Here is a 17,878-nt window from a genome sequence, read left to right as displayed (position 1 = left end):
ACTGTTGTCTGTGTCAGTACCATTATCATGGCTTTAACTGCCACCTTTTTTCAGGTAAACAGTAAAACTGAATACAGTATTTTTCTAATCAAAACAATACAAGGTTAGTTTTATAAAATAAACAATTTAGAGGAAAGTTTTAAAGGAAGGTAGGAAGACGTAAAACTCAGTAATTGTAACATACAACAAAGGTAAGCATTTTTAATTGTTTTTTAAAAAACACAATGAAATATTTATCTTTTTTTAATTTCAAAGATGCAAATACATAAACTTACAAATACCACATATAAAAAAGATATCTTATTTGTAAAAAGCTACATAATCTGTATAAAGTTCTTATGAAGTTTCCAACAAGTTAATATAGTTTTTTGTTGTTTTTTTATGGCAATGCAATAAAATGAACCATCACAAGATGCATAAAGTGTACACACCCAGGTGTGACATTTAAACAGTATTAATTGGTAAAATCTAAAATACCCAAGTCTTATGATATATACTACTGAGTATAGGATAAAGTAACTGCTAATTGTAGTGCATGTTTCTTAAAAATAAATAACATGCTTATAATAAGAAATTCAATTGAAGTATGTTTGTTGCTAAGCTTAAAGTTACACAATGGGTTATCTGTTCTCTGCCCACGCTGGTATACTGAAAGCCCTCAGACTTACCAATGAGCCATCAGAATGCCAAATGAAGTAAGTGCAACAGGTATTTTATCCCCCCCCCCCCAACAAAAACAAATTTCCTATACAAAAAAATGCAATTCAGAAAGTATTTTTACAAATGTAATAAATTGATTACTCATATTAACAAATTATTAATTCAGTTACTATTAAGTTTCATTGTACTGAAATTACACTTGTTTAGTATTACATGAAAAATGAGTTAACTCATGAAAGATAGTTGTGGAACAACATGAGCTATTTATTGTTAAATGTTCCCATCGGTACAGTGGTAAGTTTACAGACTTACAATGCAAGAATTCGGGGTTTGATCCCCCATTGTGGACAGAGCAGGTCGCCCAATGTGGCTTTGCTCTAAAACATACAAACAAAATACTCCTCACTAATACTTGTTTTCAGGCAATTTATTTTACTGAACTTGATGCCACATGTAAAATATCTTAGGTATATGTAAGTAAATGCTTTTTTATTATTACTGGAAATTGAGCAACATCATTAACACACCTGTACACTATATCACTTACATATTGCAAAAGAAATAAGCATTTTGAAATTTTTACAACTAACAGGAGGGGAATATCCAATTTTCACAACAATAGAATTATTTCAAAGTTTTAACTTGCTAGTGTGACAATTATTACTTTAAGGCATCCTTATAATATGTATGAATGGAATATTGAAACATTTTAAGAAAGTTATTTCCAGAATATAGAATTCTGCTTGAGATGTTTGAAAACTAAGAAGGCATTACCAAAGTTTTAGATTTTTATAATATGTAGTAGGAACATGTTATTTCAACAAATATAAGAAATAAAATACAATGTATATTTCTTTAAGATATCTATAACTTTGAGATGTAATATTTTGTTATTGAATCTTGAAAAATATTTTTTATCCATGAAACTTTAAATATGTTAATTGTTTACACAATTTTAAGTATAAAGAGTAAATTGTAAGAACCATCTATGAGGCTATTTATAAAACCTTAAACAAATCTCTCACAACTGTATTATAAAGCTATAATTGTCAATTACAATAAAGAAACTATCAAAATATATGTATAAGTTATAAACAGTTAGAAATACCAGAATTTAAAAAAATTGATTGCAATTATTTAATGTCATATATAACATTTTATTAAAAGGTCTGCATGACAGAGAGGCACACAACTTAGATATTTTCTTGACCACTGTCATTCCTCAAAGTAAAATTTACTTCAAAGCAGTCAACAGAGATCCGTCTGTCACTTGTACACATGATAATACAGAGTTAATAGCTCAAGATTTCTAAGAACCTCTGCATTAGGATCAGTGACATTGTCTGTTTAACATGGTTAAGGTTAATATAAAACAAAACAAGACATGCAGTTTACAAAATGAATTTTTAAAACCTTCTCTACTATATAAAGTATAATTTCCTACAGCAGTGGAACATAAAATTTTGTACAAAACAAAAGACAGTATGAATTATATATTTGAACATAAACAACACAAAGTAGTTTTGAATCATTGGTGGCATTTTTATTTTGCAATGTTTTTGTTTACGAGATGAAAAGTTTTGTATTTTCTGATAAATATATCACATAACATTTCTCTAGTTTCTAAAACATGATTCCTACCTTGATACTGGACAAAACTTTCATAAGTACATACCTCACTAGACTGGCTGACAAACATATTGAAATAAGTAGTTACAATGCTACAGCTGGCTGCTGTACACACAATGACCACCTCTGTCTATTTGTAAAAGAATTTTATCAAGAAATAATTTTCAATAAATCACAGTGTAAACCTAATGTGACCTAGCAATACATGTGCATTCAGAGCATGTAATACTGTTTTCATTCCATAAAGCATAAACTCACTGAATTCTACAACTGCCATGCAAGCCATACAAAATAGCATGAATATCTTTCTATATTCATAACTTAATAGAATATTTTCCTGTACAAAAGATTTCTTATTAAAATTCTCATTTATTCTGAGTATTAGCAACATAAATGATATTTTTTTTAAATGAAGGATAAAAACTTAAGATATGTTAGTGAGCATTTATTCAGAAAAAAAAAAAATGACAGTATTGAGAAACTTGCAAATAGCTCAATAATTACTTCTTGAAGCCATTCACTAAATTTTGTTGAAACATTAAAGAAATATTTAGATCAAAATAATGTAAGTTCAAGCTATAGAAAAGACATCAGGCTATAATGAACTTGTAGTATTTAAATAATTTTTAAAATATATGCAAACAACTTCAATTATTAGTTAGCTGAAATGTTAAGTGCCAAATTAACTGGTAAATTTCATTAAAAAAATTAACAATTATATAAACCCCTTTTAAAGACATGAATATATTAAAAAAAAGTGTTTTTTAAATCTTTCTTGCTGAAATATGGTAGAATCAGTCATATTAAAATAGGAATAAATTCAGTGGAAATTATTGACAAAATGGAGTTTCAATTACAGCTTTTCACTTGAAATTTAAAGTTAAAATTAAGTTTGCGGATTTGGTTTTACTTGAATAGTCCACCATTATTTACAAGTATAAGAAACAATGTTTAATTTCCCACTTTCAGCTTGTAGCTGCTGACATATGACTACTTCTGTCTACTAACTGGCTAGTGAGAGAAGATTGAGGGTGCTGCAGTGCTAAAAAATGGGAAAGCTCTTAGGTTTATTGTATTTTTAAGGCTCAGAATAATATTCTTATTAATATCTTATGTATATTTCATTTAATTTTGGTTGGTTTCCATAATATAATACATAACTTAGGTTAATTTGCATAAGTCATAAATTTTTACTAAAGTTATAATTTTCCTAAGTCAAATGTATTTCCAATAGGTACTTCCCTCTTCTCACAAGATTAACTTTTCTCGTTTTATGCTGCCCTCTATATGCGAACTTTTTCAGAAGGCTTGTCATAATCCTTCATCTTCCTTCTGTTGAAATCCAAAGTTCCAACACATCTTTCATGCAAATCATCATGCATCACCTCTCTACCAATAGGAGAGCACTACTATCATGTGACTCCCTCTACACATCACTACCGAATCATCACTTCAAAGTTTGGCAGAAGACATGAGCAACAGAAGATTGTGGGGAGGACGGACGGGAAGTGTGAGCCAAGGGAAGTACCTATCAGAAATACATTTTCAGTTAGGAAAATTATAACTTCCGATAAGGTACTCTCCCTCCACTTACATTATTTGCTTGCATCCCACATTGAAATGGAGGAGGGACCAGTACGAGGGAAGCACAGGCGTGTCCTCTGGAAGCATCCAGAATGAGAGAAACAGATCAGATGATCTGAGGAGGGGTACCGCACCACATCTGAGCCAGGTAGTTCTTCGCCAGGAACATCGACATGATCAGGAGGACCAGACACGGTGGAGCACTAAAGGATACCAACATCCTCGCAAGGGTAGGATGAGGATCATACAGTCCTCACCTCAAGTCCCAGAATCAAAAGAGAACCTAACAGGACAGAAATGGAAACAGGCCATGTAGACCTTCTGTGACCCACAACAAAGAAGGCAAGTTGAGAGGGAAAGATGGACAACCTGAAAGTTGTGTGAGGACTTATGTGGTTGGTTCACTCGATCTCCAAAACCTCACTTTGTGGGTACTGACATCCATGCGAGGGTAGGAGGAGGGCACCCAATCAGAGGTGTGAACTGCACTTGGACATCTCAACTCTGAGAAACAATCACTCATCCGGAGGATCTGGTAACTCCCTTTACACTGGCAGAACACCACCACCCTACTCTGAACTGAATGGTTATAGCCATCTTTGTGGAACCCATCTAGCAAGAGAAAAGTGTGGTGGAGAGTCCAGAGGGACAGCAACACCCAAGACAGTGCAATGGGTGATTTTGAAAAGCAGACCACACCGATTTATTCAATCTAGACATGGCAGGGATGGGTAGCAATCCTCTTCTGCTATACCCATGCCATCCATGGGTGGTACAGTCCAGGATGAACATATTATGATGCAATTGTTACGAGAAATTTACACTAGTGATCTTGTGAAACACCCCATCTCAAGGGTGAGCATACATAGCCATGGAAAATGTATAAGAATCAACAATGCTTACAGATTTGATATCAAGATGTCTGCTAATGGTTATAGCCATCTAAGTGAAACCCATTCCAAGTACAGACAGAATAACTGGTCAGGCACCACTCGCCACAAAGCGGAATCCAAAGTGAAGCTGAAGCAGGGGCCCCTGAAAGAAAAGAAAGCATAAGTGAGGGCTTACCTCATGTCACAACCATACCGAAGACTGTAGAATAGCAGCAGGTGATACCCTGAGGAAGCAGAAACAGTGATGTAGTATAGGTAGTGGGAGATGAATGTGTGGAGTTGTCCACATGCCCCATCGTAGAATCTCTTCCAATGGCCAACAAAGACAAGAGGCAAGGGAGAAAGTCAGATGATGGATTTGATGTGAGGAAAAACGTTAAAGGGATCACACTGGGAAGGAGACAAGGAGGAATAGGCCAACTGGGTCAAACATCAAACCCAACTGGTCAGGGTAACTGTGAAAAATCACGGGAAAAGCAAGGTTGCCAATGGATAAAAAGGCAAAAAATGAGGAACCCTGAAGGAAGTTGTGCGAGCAATTGAATATCGAAGGGCACAGACAGAATAGAGGAGTCTATCTGGATCAGGATGAGGGTAGAGAAGGGATATAGAGAATAAGCAGACAGGGGAAAAAGAACTTACCTTATCGAGCTGCAGAGGTCTTGGGAAGGAAATCCTGATCCAGATAAAGGATAAGGTAGGAGAAATGATACAAGGTCCTGGTAATGTCAAGGACAAAAATATCCAATCTATGATGCCCACAGGCCAGGAGGAGGAGGAAATATGCCTTCAAAGAGAGGTGAAACAGGAAACACATAGACAGAGGTAAAGTGCAGGCAGGAAGGACCATATCAATGTCACAGTCTGGGAGTGACCGACACCTCAGTGGCCAATGGAGCCGGGAGGTAAAGATCAACATGAAAAGCACAGGGGAAGCAAAGACCCTGCAGGAGCCGGAAAAACATAATGTATGGGATAATGCAGCCTGAAACCCTGAAATCGAGGAGACTGAAGAACCCCTCTCAAAAAGCCATGTGAGAAACTCCAAGATACAGGCAACCATTGGATAAGAAGCCTGGAAATCCGAATCAATGCCTCGGAGCAATAAATGCTCCATTTGCGTTGATGGATGGCCAAAGAAGATGGGCAATTGGAAGGGGCTAAGTGTGAAGCTAGCCTGCGAGAGAAACTGGAACTTCTTACCAAGAACTTGACAAAAAGGCAGGCATAAAGACAGAGGATGGATGGTGCAGAATGGAGGGCTGGTGACAGGAGAGGAACCACCTGCAGGTGGAGCAACTGAGGAAACCAAGGTGATTTGTGATTGAGAGCAGTGGCAAAGGCATACCCAGATGCAGACAGAGCCACAAAAAATGGCAGAATGCAGGGACCACTCCGTGAGATAAACTAGATCCAGATGAGAGGCTACGAGACTGAAAGCACTTGGTACATGACATGCCAGCAAACAAATGTGATGTTTGTGGGCCCAAAAATGAAGATCCATAGTGTGAAAACCTAGGGATCTGGACCTGGTGCCACCTTGGTGATTTTTGGAATGAATAATAACCAGCCAATGGCCGGCAAGATAAAGAATTTACTCCAAAGCCAAACGAACAGCCAGGAGTTTGAGAAGAGAACTGTCATTCACAGACCAATGACCTCCTGGTGATCCACCCAGTCACTTCAGCACTGAAGGAATGCATCTGTGAACAGATGTAAATCTGGCTGTGGAGGAGGAAGCAAGACCCCCACCGACATGTGGGCTTTGTTCAACAACCATTGGTGATCGTCTACAAGGGATGAGGAAACGGATGTATACAAGTATCCAAGGGATCTCATGCAAGGATCCATTGATCATGAAAGACCCATTGAAGAAACCACACATGGGCACTGATCATAGGTATTAGAGGGGTCATAGAGGACCACATCACGAAAAATGATAGAACCTCATGAGCTGTAGGTGAGGGAACAGACAGGGCTTTCCAAATGGCCTGTTCCATAGAATGGAGCCAGAGTGAAGGTTGGGCCCAACTGAGATGGGTGTTGAAGAAAACACCCAAATGATTAAGGTATTGGATAGGACAAAAGAAATACTTCTCCAATTAGACCAACCATCCCACCCATGCATCTTCGGCCAGGAGCTGACAAGTGTGACAGGCTGATTCCCATTCAGGATGAGCAGGAAGAAGCCAGTCATCCAAATAAACATGGAAGTGCAACCCCATGGCATGAATATGTTGAGTAAAGGAGCGGACTACACGAAAAAATAGGTATGGTGCTGAGGCTAGGCCAAAAAGTAAGGCACACAACTAGTACAATGGATAAACCAAAGATATGGATGGGAATGCTCCACCACAGGAATGTGTACCTAAGCATTGGAAATGTCCACCTTGGTCATCCAAAGACCTGGAGAAACTGCCCACCAAAGAGAAAGGTATGTCTCCATGGTAAAGTGAGGAGTGTGATCATACTAATTGAGATAGGATAAATCGATGACAGGATGCCAGTCCTTGGTCTTCTTGGGAACCACAAACTTGTGGGAGTAAAACCCCTGACAACCTGGTTAGCTGGTTCGAAAGCCTGTTGTGTTATGAGGTCTTGAACCACCTCTGACAGATGCTGGCATGTCAAGAGATCCAGAGTAGAAGGAAGAGAATTGAGAACACTGGATAATGGAGGAAGGGAGAGAAAGGAGATAATAAATCCCTCCAAGAGCACCTTGTGAACCCAGACACTGGCCAAAAAAAGACACCACAGATGAACGAAATTCAATAGACAAGCCCCCACTGGGCCCAAACAGACCACACAGTCACTGGTACTGCTGTTGGTGGATTGTGCATCATCGAGTAAATCATCGAACTGTGGCACTGCAGGAGGGTGGGACAGGAAGAGATTGGGAAGGGGAAAGTTGGGGACAGGAAATGATGCTGTGCTTGGCCCTTATTGAGACAAACGATTTACCAATTGAGTAAGGATAGAATGTCAATAAGAGGGGTATGGGGAAAAATACTTACAAGGATACAGAGGTTCAGGGATGAATTGTCTCACCTGCTTTCCATGAAGAACTCAAGACTTATTTGGCTCATCACAACCACTGGGAATGGTCCATTTCTTAGTGTTGGGGGTGGCTTATACTACTCTTCAAGGTTGACACCCTTGTCATACTTCAGACTGACATCTACACAGTTTCATAATAGAATAATTACACTGACCCAAAGGAGGTCTAACCACACTGACCCCCCAATGGCTTGGCACTAGGAAAGCAAGGGTTCTCCCACACCACTAGAATAGATTGGTTTGTTTGTTTGTTATTAAGCACAAAGCTACCCAAAGGGCTATCTGTGCTCTGCCCACCACGGGTATCGAAACCTGGTTTCTAGCTTTGTAAGTCCGCAGACATACCGCTGTGCCACTTGGGGGGTCAGAACAAATTGGAGGGGCGGAAGTTGCATAGGAAAGAACACTAGAGAAGTGCATGGACATAACAGGAATCATCTTATCTGCATATGACTGTGCAATGAATTAACACAAAGCAATCTTTTTGGGTGGTTCTGTAGCCACTTTCTTGTACAGTCTGAATGGTAATAAAAAACATACACAGTGCTGAAGTAGTCAGGTGGAAAAATCTACCTCATGGGTAGGCACTACTAGTTTTCACACACTGAAAAAGAGAAAATATTTCTGATACTACAGTGATCATTTATGATAGAATTGTTCAGTACTGTGCAGTACCCGTGTGAGCTACTGAATGAAATTACTATGGTATAACAGCTTTCTTTTGCATAAGTAGCATTCTCAAAACAACAGTAAAATTTAATCAAATCAAAACAAAAACAGTTAAGTGCAGTTGGCAATGTTTTCCCTTTATGAAAGATTTGGCTGATAACTAGTAGCCAAAGATGACATGATGTACTACTGTTAAAACTACAACATCATGGAACTTAATGAAGCTAAATTCTCTTGCTGTTCATTATTCTGTGATTTTTTTTCAGGGTTATGAATGATATATTAAACATTACTGGTTCATATATTTAACTGTTAAAAACAATTTGTATCACGATGTAGAAACATGAGAAAATTCTGGTGGTAATTTTAAATATATTATAAGTTATTTTGAGATCAGTTTTAGGCTAGGTCTAAATATGGTTCAGATTTATTAATGTGCTTCATGCCAGTTATACAATACACAATTTTTGAAAGTAATGTAAAATGCATTTATATTGTATTGAAGCACAGTAACATTTACAAGAAATATAAATGTCCAGTCTGAAAAAATAATAGATCAATAACATAAGTATAGTTTTATATATTATTATCAATTTATAGTATTGAATACCAGAATATTTAAACATTTTTTTTTATTTAAGATCCAGTAATTTGAAAAAAGTTGAATTGCTGTTATGTGCTTCATATCCTGCCAGAAGAAACTCAGGTAGATAGAATTTTACACATGCACAATAGTAAAAATACAAATCATAAAATTACAAGTACATTTAAGATACACTATAGATTTACCTTGACCATCATAACGTATCAGTGTAGTTAATCATACTATCATTGTTCACAACATTAAAAAGAAATATCCGGAGGTATCTACTTAATATTATTTGCAGGTGGAAGAGGAACTAAGTTACATCTGCTAATTTATTTTGTAAATGATGTTCATAAATAGTAATAAAGCTAGGTTGAAACTGTTGTGTGTCTGAAGTTTAGTTAGGCAAATCTCTGAAAGAAAGCAATGACTTGTATGGGAAAGTGAAAAGTACAGATTACATTCCTAAAGTGAATATGCATATCCACATTTGACACTCTGAACTAGAATAATACATTATTCAATGTAATGATGAAAATCAGCAAAATATATATATATACTTGTGGATATCTTATAACAAAGATAATAGATTTACTGAATTATTATATGATAAGTTTAGTTTTTCTCACATTATATGGTTTTTTAGTTCATGCTCAAGTATGAAATTTAAGAATAATTCATTGACTCAAAATCACAAGCCAAACAGAATATGATACATAACCAATAAATATCAATACGTAACTACCCTAGTTCTGTTTTAGGAAATTTAGTCCATGGAATAAATAAAAGAGAAAAGGATACACAAGTGATAAATATCAATATATAACTGTCTTGACCATGTCTTTAGGGAGCCCAGGACATGGATTACATCTCCTAGTGAGAAAGGACTGATGGATGATCTTTTCTTTTCTTCAAGGTTTTTCAAAAACTCATGTATACCACCTCTAATATCAACTTGAAACACTGTGAAAATGAAGAATTAGAATAAAAGTATTTTTTACATCCAAACATCAGTATTTTACTTTCACTATAAATTTAAGAATAAAGTTCAATCTTTTACACTTGTTTTCATTTCAAAATTAAATAGGTAACTGAAAATAATCACCATGCAATATTATTTAAGAAGCATACATTTTCCTTAGCTGCTTTTTTTAATGTTGATTAACTCCAGTTCTTATACAAGTGAATACATAAAAACAATGATTGTTATATGAAAATTATAACATCACTAAAGCATAAGATACACAAATGATATATTCACAGTGTTTATGTATAGTGTCAATTATATTATGATGTAAATGTTTCTATCTAGAAACATTCATCTATTGTCTTCTTCAAATGGTATCTTACAATGACAGTTAGGGTACTATGTAAAATTGCCTTTTTTTCTACCACTGTTAAATTTTAAAGTGGTATCTTAAAAAATCAATGAAATATCACACTTCAAACCTAGCAGTTTATGTAAATAACAGAGGCTTGGTGGCCACCATTATGTATTAGTAGTCTTTTCACTCAACCTTACCTGTGACAGTCTTTCACTCTGCTTGACTGAATACACACAAAGCAGCCCCTTGTACTTCCATAAGTATATGAAAGTGAATATCTTTTACTTGACCAGCTACCTTACAATATAGCACGTGTTTACATATAGCTTATCTTCAATAAATACATACCCAAGTGAAGCAGTAAATTAAATAAAGTTTACTGCAAAAGTACTAAAAACACAACCACTGGATCAACAACACGGAGCAGTATTCTTTTTAAAAATAAGTTGTGATCCACTCTGCGGTCATATAATAGGTATAAGTACTAGATTCGGCTCCATTTTCATACAAAGTATCTACAAAGAAACTGCTTGTTATGGAAGTATTTCAACATTATTATTTCATATGTGTCAGTAACATCCACTTTGCCAAGTGTGAGACAACAAGACATTGTTCATGTTAGTCTAACACTTACATTAGCATTAGGTTTGTCTTTGTCTGTTGGGAGAAGCGATGGTAATATTCATATCATATAGACTGAACTGCAAGACACTCAGCTCCTTGCAAAAATTACTGGGGGAAATCTCAAATGCCTGGTCAAATTGAGAAATCGATACAGTAGCCTTATCAGAAAATTAAACCAGGAACCAAAAAATACAAATGACAAAGTGAATGAGAGTCGAGCAAATAAAAAATGCCTGTATCTGAAAAGTTCCCAATAAAAATAAACATGTTGTTACACACAAGTTCCAAATCAAGAAGTGGTGATTAAACAATCAGTACAGAGGAAGTCAGCTGTGCTAAGAAGGTGTTTCGCACTCCTATTGGTGGAGGTTTGTCACATGCTCACTTGCATGCTACAATGCAGCAATAACACACGGAAATACAAGTTTAGGTTGGAGCCTCAAGACTAGTGGGGACCAAAAAATTTTTCATATAAAGAGCAGCATAAAATTGAGGAAAGCTAATATGTGAGGGGAGGTAAGGTATCCTGTCAAAATGTAGTGTTTAAAAATGTAATAGGCCTAATACTAATGTGTTATGACAAATATAATTGTAATAAGATCAAAGATGTAGAGCAGTATACAACTATCCTAGATTACCTAGGACTGTTATAATTTTTATCACGTATATTCAAAGAGAGATTAACTCTCAACTCCTAACTTATTCAAGCCTCTACACCACCTCTTCACCTGGGTATGATTCATACCACAAGACAGAGGTCATACAGAAGCTTCGTGAAGAAATTACAAGGACCGCTGTGGTGTGTAATCTTGGCATTAGGCAATGATTAAAACAAGTTATTAACTGCATATTATGCTCATAAAGATGTTAACTAACTGCAGCACAACTGCATGAAATTAAAAAAAATTCTGTATAAGCCTGAATAATATTGTAAAAGGGTAAAAACCTGGCAGATTTGATGCAGCAATCTGTGTTTTCCCTTGTCACCTTTTTATCCTGAAAATGCAGATATACATTTCACTACTGATGGCAAGACTCTTGTTCTAAAAATGTCCCTGTCCTAATTCTTACCTTGCTTTCACATTGTGTTCACATATCAATTTAAGTTTATTCCACCACAAGTTCAGTATGATCTTAGGAATATCGTTCCCAAATCATAATTTACAAATTAAACTGTAAAAAAAGGTCAAACGAAACAAATAAGCACATTCAAAATAAACTTTAATTTCTGCAAAAACAATCCTTGCTCACAGCACAAAAATTTTATTTTTATAATGTAACTCATGTAAATCTGAAGCCAAAAGGTAAATAGTTAGTAATGTAGTATGGATGTATAAAAAATTACTTTTTTTTGCAGAAGAATAAAATTAATTCAAGAACAGCAAGTATATAACAAAAACAAAATTGTTATTTATTCCAAATGTTGTTCCTTCTCATAATTTTTGTCAGCTTCTCATTAATGTAATATGTATATGGCTAGAACTAGGCAGAAGGTGACTGTACGGCACAAAGAAAAAGAGGTAGGATCCCGTGAATACTACACTTTCAAAATCTTTGTGCTGTATCCAACAGTCCTAAGTTACCTATATCAATTATCATTTTCATTATATATATATCTGAGGGTATGTTAACTCTTACCATGCCATCTTGTAAAAACCTCTGTAAAAGTTGTACAAACTTCACTTGGTTATAACTCACACATCCGATTTATAAAGATATTAATTAAATGCAGCACACCTGCATAAAAACTTCTAAGAAATATTTCTGAATATGCCTGAATAAAGAAATGTTCTTTACCTGAATATGAGTGAGGGTTAAATCTGGCCATTTTGGATTGCTATATCTTATATTCACAGGTGTTGTTTTAAATAAAATGTGATTTTTGGACTTTATAAGAAAAATAAATTGTGCACCTTTATAGAAAGAGTAATTAAAATTGATAAAACAATTATCTTAGACTATTTAAATAGAAAGTCATTAAAGAAGACAAAATATTTGTAGAAAAACTAATAAAAATTGCTAAATAATTATCTTAAACTACGAGTTATGTTAACTAACTATATTTAAACACAAAAACCCTTTCATGGATTTAGTTTCTTTTACATTTATTCTACTGAAGAATATTATGACATATACATCTATCAAGAAGACTCCAGCCAAAAAGCTAAAGCTTTTAGTTATACAAATTTATATAGTGCTGTAAATTTTCAAAAAATGTAAAAATTTCCCTTTACTTTCTCTCGAGCTCTCTCTTAACAAATATGCTATTCCTTTCTTTTAATCCTGCTGCATATCTCTTTGACCATTATCATTAGAATTAAACCTTCAGCTCTCACTCTCTTCTTACTTGCACATGTAATATACATTAAAGTCAATCAGGTAGTTTAACATTTCCTTCATTAATATCTAAATCACTTGATTATCAGTAAGAAAGCACAGAATTTTTGTATAAAACGTCATATAACAAAACAATATGTTTTTACATATACAGTGTAAATGTATGTAATTTGTGATAATCAGCCAACAGTCTTTACTACTGAATTCTGAATGATTATGTAACATGACAATCACAGTTAATTCTTTATACATTCACAAGTTCTCTGGTGACTTGATGGTAACATTGAAAGCTTACAGTGATAGAATTGCAGGTTTGATTGTTAAACTGTCAATATGTTATTTTAATATACATTTTACGTTACAGGGATAATTTATCTGATTTAATGTTACTATAAACCATATGTTCACCATAATGAGCATTAATTTTTCTTTTACGTTCATAAATTAACAATCACACTACCTCTTGTTTACAACTTTTAGAGCATTATCAATGATAGTAGAGAACACTATACTTATAGGAGTATTATCACTGAAAACAAAATTTGCTGATTATAATACTTAGTAGTATATACTAAACTTTTGGTAATTTATTATATGTATAATGTACAACATTTTCAACTTCATGCAACATGTCATAGAATATTAGCTGAAAATATGAAAAAATAAGTATAGCAAGAAATTATAAAATACAATTTTTTTATAATAGAAAAATCATAATGCAAAAACACAACTAAAAAATAAGTTTTAAATATACATAATTACCTTAAAATAGAATATTTATAATTTTATTTATAATAATCTACTTTTACATTGTAATTAAAAGGTTTGTTATACCTAGCTCCTTTAATAACATGATAATCATGTTTATTTGAAGTTGATTAGTAAAAATACATTTGAATGTTGATTATATAATAAGAAAAACCAATGACAACTGTTTGAACACACTACAAAAAAATCAGTGAAAGTTAGTAAAATATGTAGTAAAGCAGATCATTATGTATATACCTATCCATGATTAAATAATTACCTAATTCTAGTGACTTCAATTTAGCCTCCTGGTGTGAAAAAACAGCACTTCTAGAATTATTCTTCCGTTTGTTTTGGAAGCAAGTAATGATGCCTGTACCATCATCAACTGTAATCAAAGCAAAACATAGTATGAAATTACTTTTCTACACCAAAACAACTTGAATGTTAATTTGATGAAAATGTAGAGATAGTCTGAGTTAATGAGATAATTTATGAAAAAATGTAAGATGTACCTGTACAATCATTTGAATGTCTGTACTATTTTGTAATCTATCTTTCTCTCTATGTCATACATACACACAAAACTAACACTTTTTTATTTGATCTGTTATTACATTTTATATAGGTATGAATGTAAATGTATATATATATATATATATATGTGTACATGTTTGCACCTTCCTTTGTTCTTTCTTCTGTTATTAAACCTATCAATTTCTTCATACTAATTTACCTAATTGCAATAACAATACTTATTTCTGTACATATTTCAAGTACATGGTTGTTTCAACAGTCCTTTCATGATGATGTAACTTAGTATTGTTCCTGTTTCTATGATGATTATTGAGTTCATGCTCAAGCTTTTTTTAAAAAAAAAACACTTTTATATTCCATTTTGGAATACAAGAAACCTCATTGCATTATCTCTCAAGCAATTCCATGTGGATATGTCCAGCCAGATGGGACTTTGGTTTCATGGAACTCACACCCCTTGGGCTTTCCCCTTCTGTCACCATTTCAGGGAGGAGCTCATCTTTGTAACTGATCAGCACTAGCCCCTCCACCATTCAATGTGTGATTCTAGCTCAATGGTGCAGAGAAGTAAGTAGCATTTCTGAAGTATTTCAGATAAATACTTAACTCTCTGCACCACCTTCCCACCCTACTTCCAATTTATTTTATTTGCCTTATCAAGAATAAGCCTATGATCATGTGCTAGTGCTCACAGAGATTACTATGCATGGTGGTTGTGTCGCCTTCCAATTGGTGAAAAACCACAACGTTATGATGATTAGTTCATAAGCTGACACATGTAGGGGTGGGATTTTGTTCATGGCTTAAAGCATTTGCAGAAAATTCCATAGCAGTTGTGTGCAAGGTAATTTCTTAGAGGTGCAGAGAGATAAGTATTTCTCTGAAATACATTTTCAGGTAAGGAAAATGTTAACTTCTACTTCTGACATATTATTGGCAACAGGAGAGCCATATAATACAAAATTAAACATTAACATTTGTGGCTTACATTGTAACACTATATTTTTTTAAAATAAGGTGTACTTTTGATTTTATTGCAAACTACTAAAACAAAGTTACATATGCCAAAATCTAGTTTCACGAGTCCAAAGTTCACAAACTGCTTAAAATTAAATACCTGAAATTACATACCTCATGATTATAGGCAGCATTTTTGATGCTATCTTGTAAGCCAACATAACCTACCTGTATATGTAGAAAAGAATGGTTAAGTATTTGATAATAAGATAATGAAATGTATTAATTAATGCAGAGTTATTGTCGTTTTTAGCATTTATGTTTTCTTCATGTACTTATCAGGCATTATCTGTGTTTCCTTTTGAGTAAACTTTTTTACTCAGCCTCATACATGATTTAAAATAAACTAACATCATTTGGTTCTCTTTTGAACAGATAAATGCTGTAAGACATATAATGTGCAACACTTACATAGATGTGAATATAATTATACTAAAGTTTTCAGTAGTAACAATAAATTGTTAGGTATTCCAATTTCATTTGTTATGAAAATAAAGTATAGTATTTAGAAATTTGGAATTTAATGCTAGAAGTTTTGTTATCTCTATACAGTTTGTGCTAGGAGGATTCAAGTAAAGTATTGTTTATAAGACTTAGATCTAGTATCTCAAAGTTACAGTTTAAAAATGCACTGAATGTTGGCAAAGCAATTTTTTTTTCTTTTACACATTCCTCTTAATTTGACTATTGTTATTTGAAAATCAGAGGCATGTAAAAATAGTGCTTCAGATCTGTTTTTTGCCTCCAACAAGTCACTGCTCAAGAAGACATTCAATATCAGAACTCATCAGTTGGGCTGGATGAGGAGATGTGAAAGATTCCCTGAAACGCTACTTATGTATGCAGTATAATAAATGAAAAGTTACTTTCATTAGATATCTATTCATGTAAATTACTAACCATATTCTTGTAAATAAAGTAAGAAAATCAATATGTAATTACCCTTCATTAGGTTTTACATTAGAGATGCGGTATTATACACTTCCAGGAAACACCTCAAAAGAAAGTTGGGTCAAACTGGTCTCTTACTGAGGAGAAGGTACAACTCACAGAGAAAACTTTTCATATCAAGATAATCAGCAGCTTAGGACTTGGGAAGTAAGTATTCTTCCATACTCCACTAGAACAATAGGAGGGAAGGAAGGAATACAAATTGGGAAGAACACCAAAGAGTGTGTTTGGACAGTTGTCACCAGGTACACTCACCTGGAACTGGGTTCCCACTCAGAGACAGTGCAATGAGTTATTAAGACTAAAGACAGCAAGTGTAAGCTAGGTTTAAGAGCAAGACTGCACTGCACCTGGTGCCATTTTTTTAACAATTTAGATACAGCAATGTTAATTATAGCACTATATTTCCAAAGTTGTCTTGCAGAAAACCCCATCTTAACAGTTGGCATTGAACAGAGGCAGATGGATTTAATACTTCCCATTCCATCCTACTTGATGTAGATTTCAGGTAAGTATTCCCTGTGAAGCAAAGCCAGCCACTTGGTGGGTACCTATGGCACCATGCATAAGGAACTTAAGATGTAGTTCCTCATGTAACATTTGATCTGTTGAGTCTTTGCCTCCTCCTTTTCATTTGTTTGTATTTATTGAGGAACTTGCAATTGTACAGAAATCATTGTACACACAAGAAGGTGCCAGGAAATGTACAAATGACATGGAGATAACTGAAAAACATAACAGGCAAGATTTACTAAACTAGCACCTCTGGGTTGACTGGGGAATGGTGAAAACCAGAGGCACAGGAAACTGCCAAGTAATGTAAGTAATGGGAGACTTACCTGTAGTCCACATACCAGCCTGATAGATCTCCTCCAAAGACCGATGATGAAAAGAGGCAAGAGAGGCTGTGATGTGCCAAAACTGCTGGAAAGAAATGTAAAAAGTGCATGGTCAGAATCATTCAAAGAATAATATGCAAGATGGATGATTTGGAAAACCTAACCAGTTAAAGTGGAAGGGGGCTATTGTAAAAAATTGGGGATGTTCATTTCCACAAAAAAGGGCAGTCCAAGCAAGACAGCAATGGACAGCCCATATAGGACACAAAAGATGATCAAGATTAGAAGAGGGAAGAGAGATGGAGAAAACATCTGATCACCCTCCTGAGCAGCCAAACTCTTTGGAAGAAAGGAGTGGACTGGAAACAACATTAACAGGTCCCCATGATAGAGAGTATGGGAGGCATATAAGGCATAAATGTC

The 17,878-nt window shown here is 34.6% G+C and overlaps 1 protein-coding gene across 2 annotated transcripts; it reads right to left on the bottom strand.

The window, feature by feature from the left end:
• Positions 1 to 6: 6 nt before the first annotated feature.
• Positions 7 to 17,665, bottom strand: LOC111084433 (CST complex subunit STN1-like). 2 transcript variants are annotated; one of them, XR_002609555.1, is made up of 4 exons: positions 15,780 to 16,224; positions 14,392 to 14,499; positions 9,880 to 10,041; positions 7 to 2,003 (listed from the first exon to the last, which is right to left on the bottom strand). XR_002609555.1 is itself a non-coding variant. In XM_022381137.1 (4 exons), the coding sequence occupies exons 1-4, from the start codon at positions 17,466 to 17,468 to the stop codon at positions 1,927 to 1,929; spliced, it is 360 nt and encodes a 119-aa protein (XP_022236845.1). In that variant the 5' UTR covers positions 17,469 to 17,665; the 3' UTR covers positions 7 to 1,926. The 2 variants fall into 2 exon arrangements, 1 of the variants encoding a protein (XP_022236845.1); XM_022381137.1 differs by lacking the exon at positions 15,780 to 16,224 and adding an exon at positions 17,456 to 17,665.
• Positions 17,666 to 17,878: the final 213 nt, after the last annotated feature.

Source organism: Limulus polyphemus, unplaced genomic scaffold, assembly GCF_000517525.1.
Source record: "Limulus polyphemus unplaced genomic scaffold, Limulus_polyphemus-2.1.2 Scaffold76745, whole genome shotgun sequence".
Lineage (NCBI taxonomy): Eukaryota > Metazoa > Arthropoda > Merostomata > Xiphosura > Limulidae > Limulus > Limulus polyphemus.
This window is presented reverse-complemented; position numbering and strand designations above follow the sequence as displayed.

What these genes read in the sequence shown, in the direction of transcription:
- LOC111084433 (XM_022381137.1), bottom strand. An exon ending in ATTGAAGTCACTAGAATTAG is followed by an intron (nt 10,042 to 14,391) that starts GTAATTATTTAA and finishes TCATTTTCACAG; the next exon opens with TGTTTCAAGTTGATATTAGA. An exon ending in TATTGATATTTATCACTTGT is followed by an intron (nt 2,004 to 9,879) that starts GTATCCTTTTCT and finishes CATGTTAAACAG; the next exon opens with ACAATGTCACTGATCCTAAT.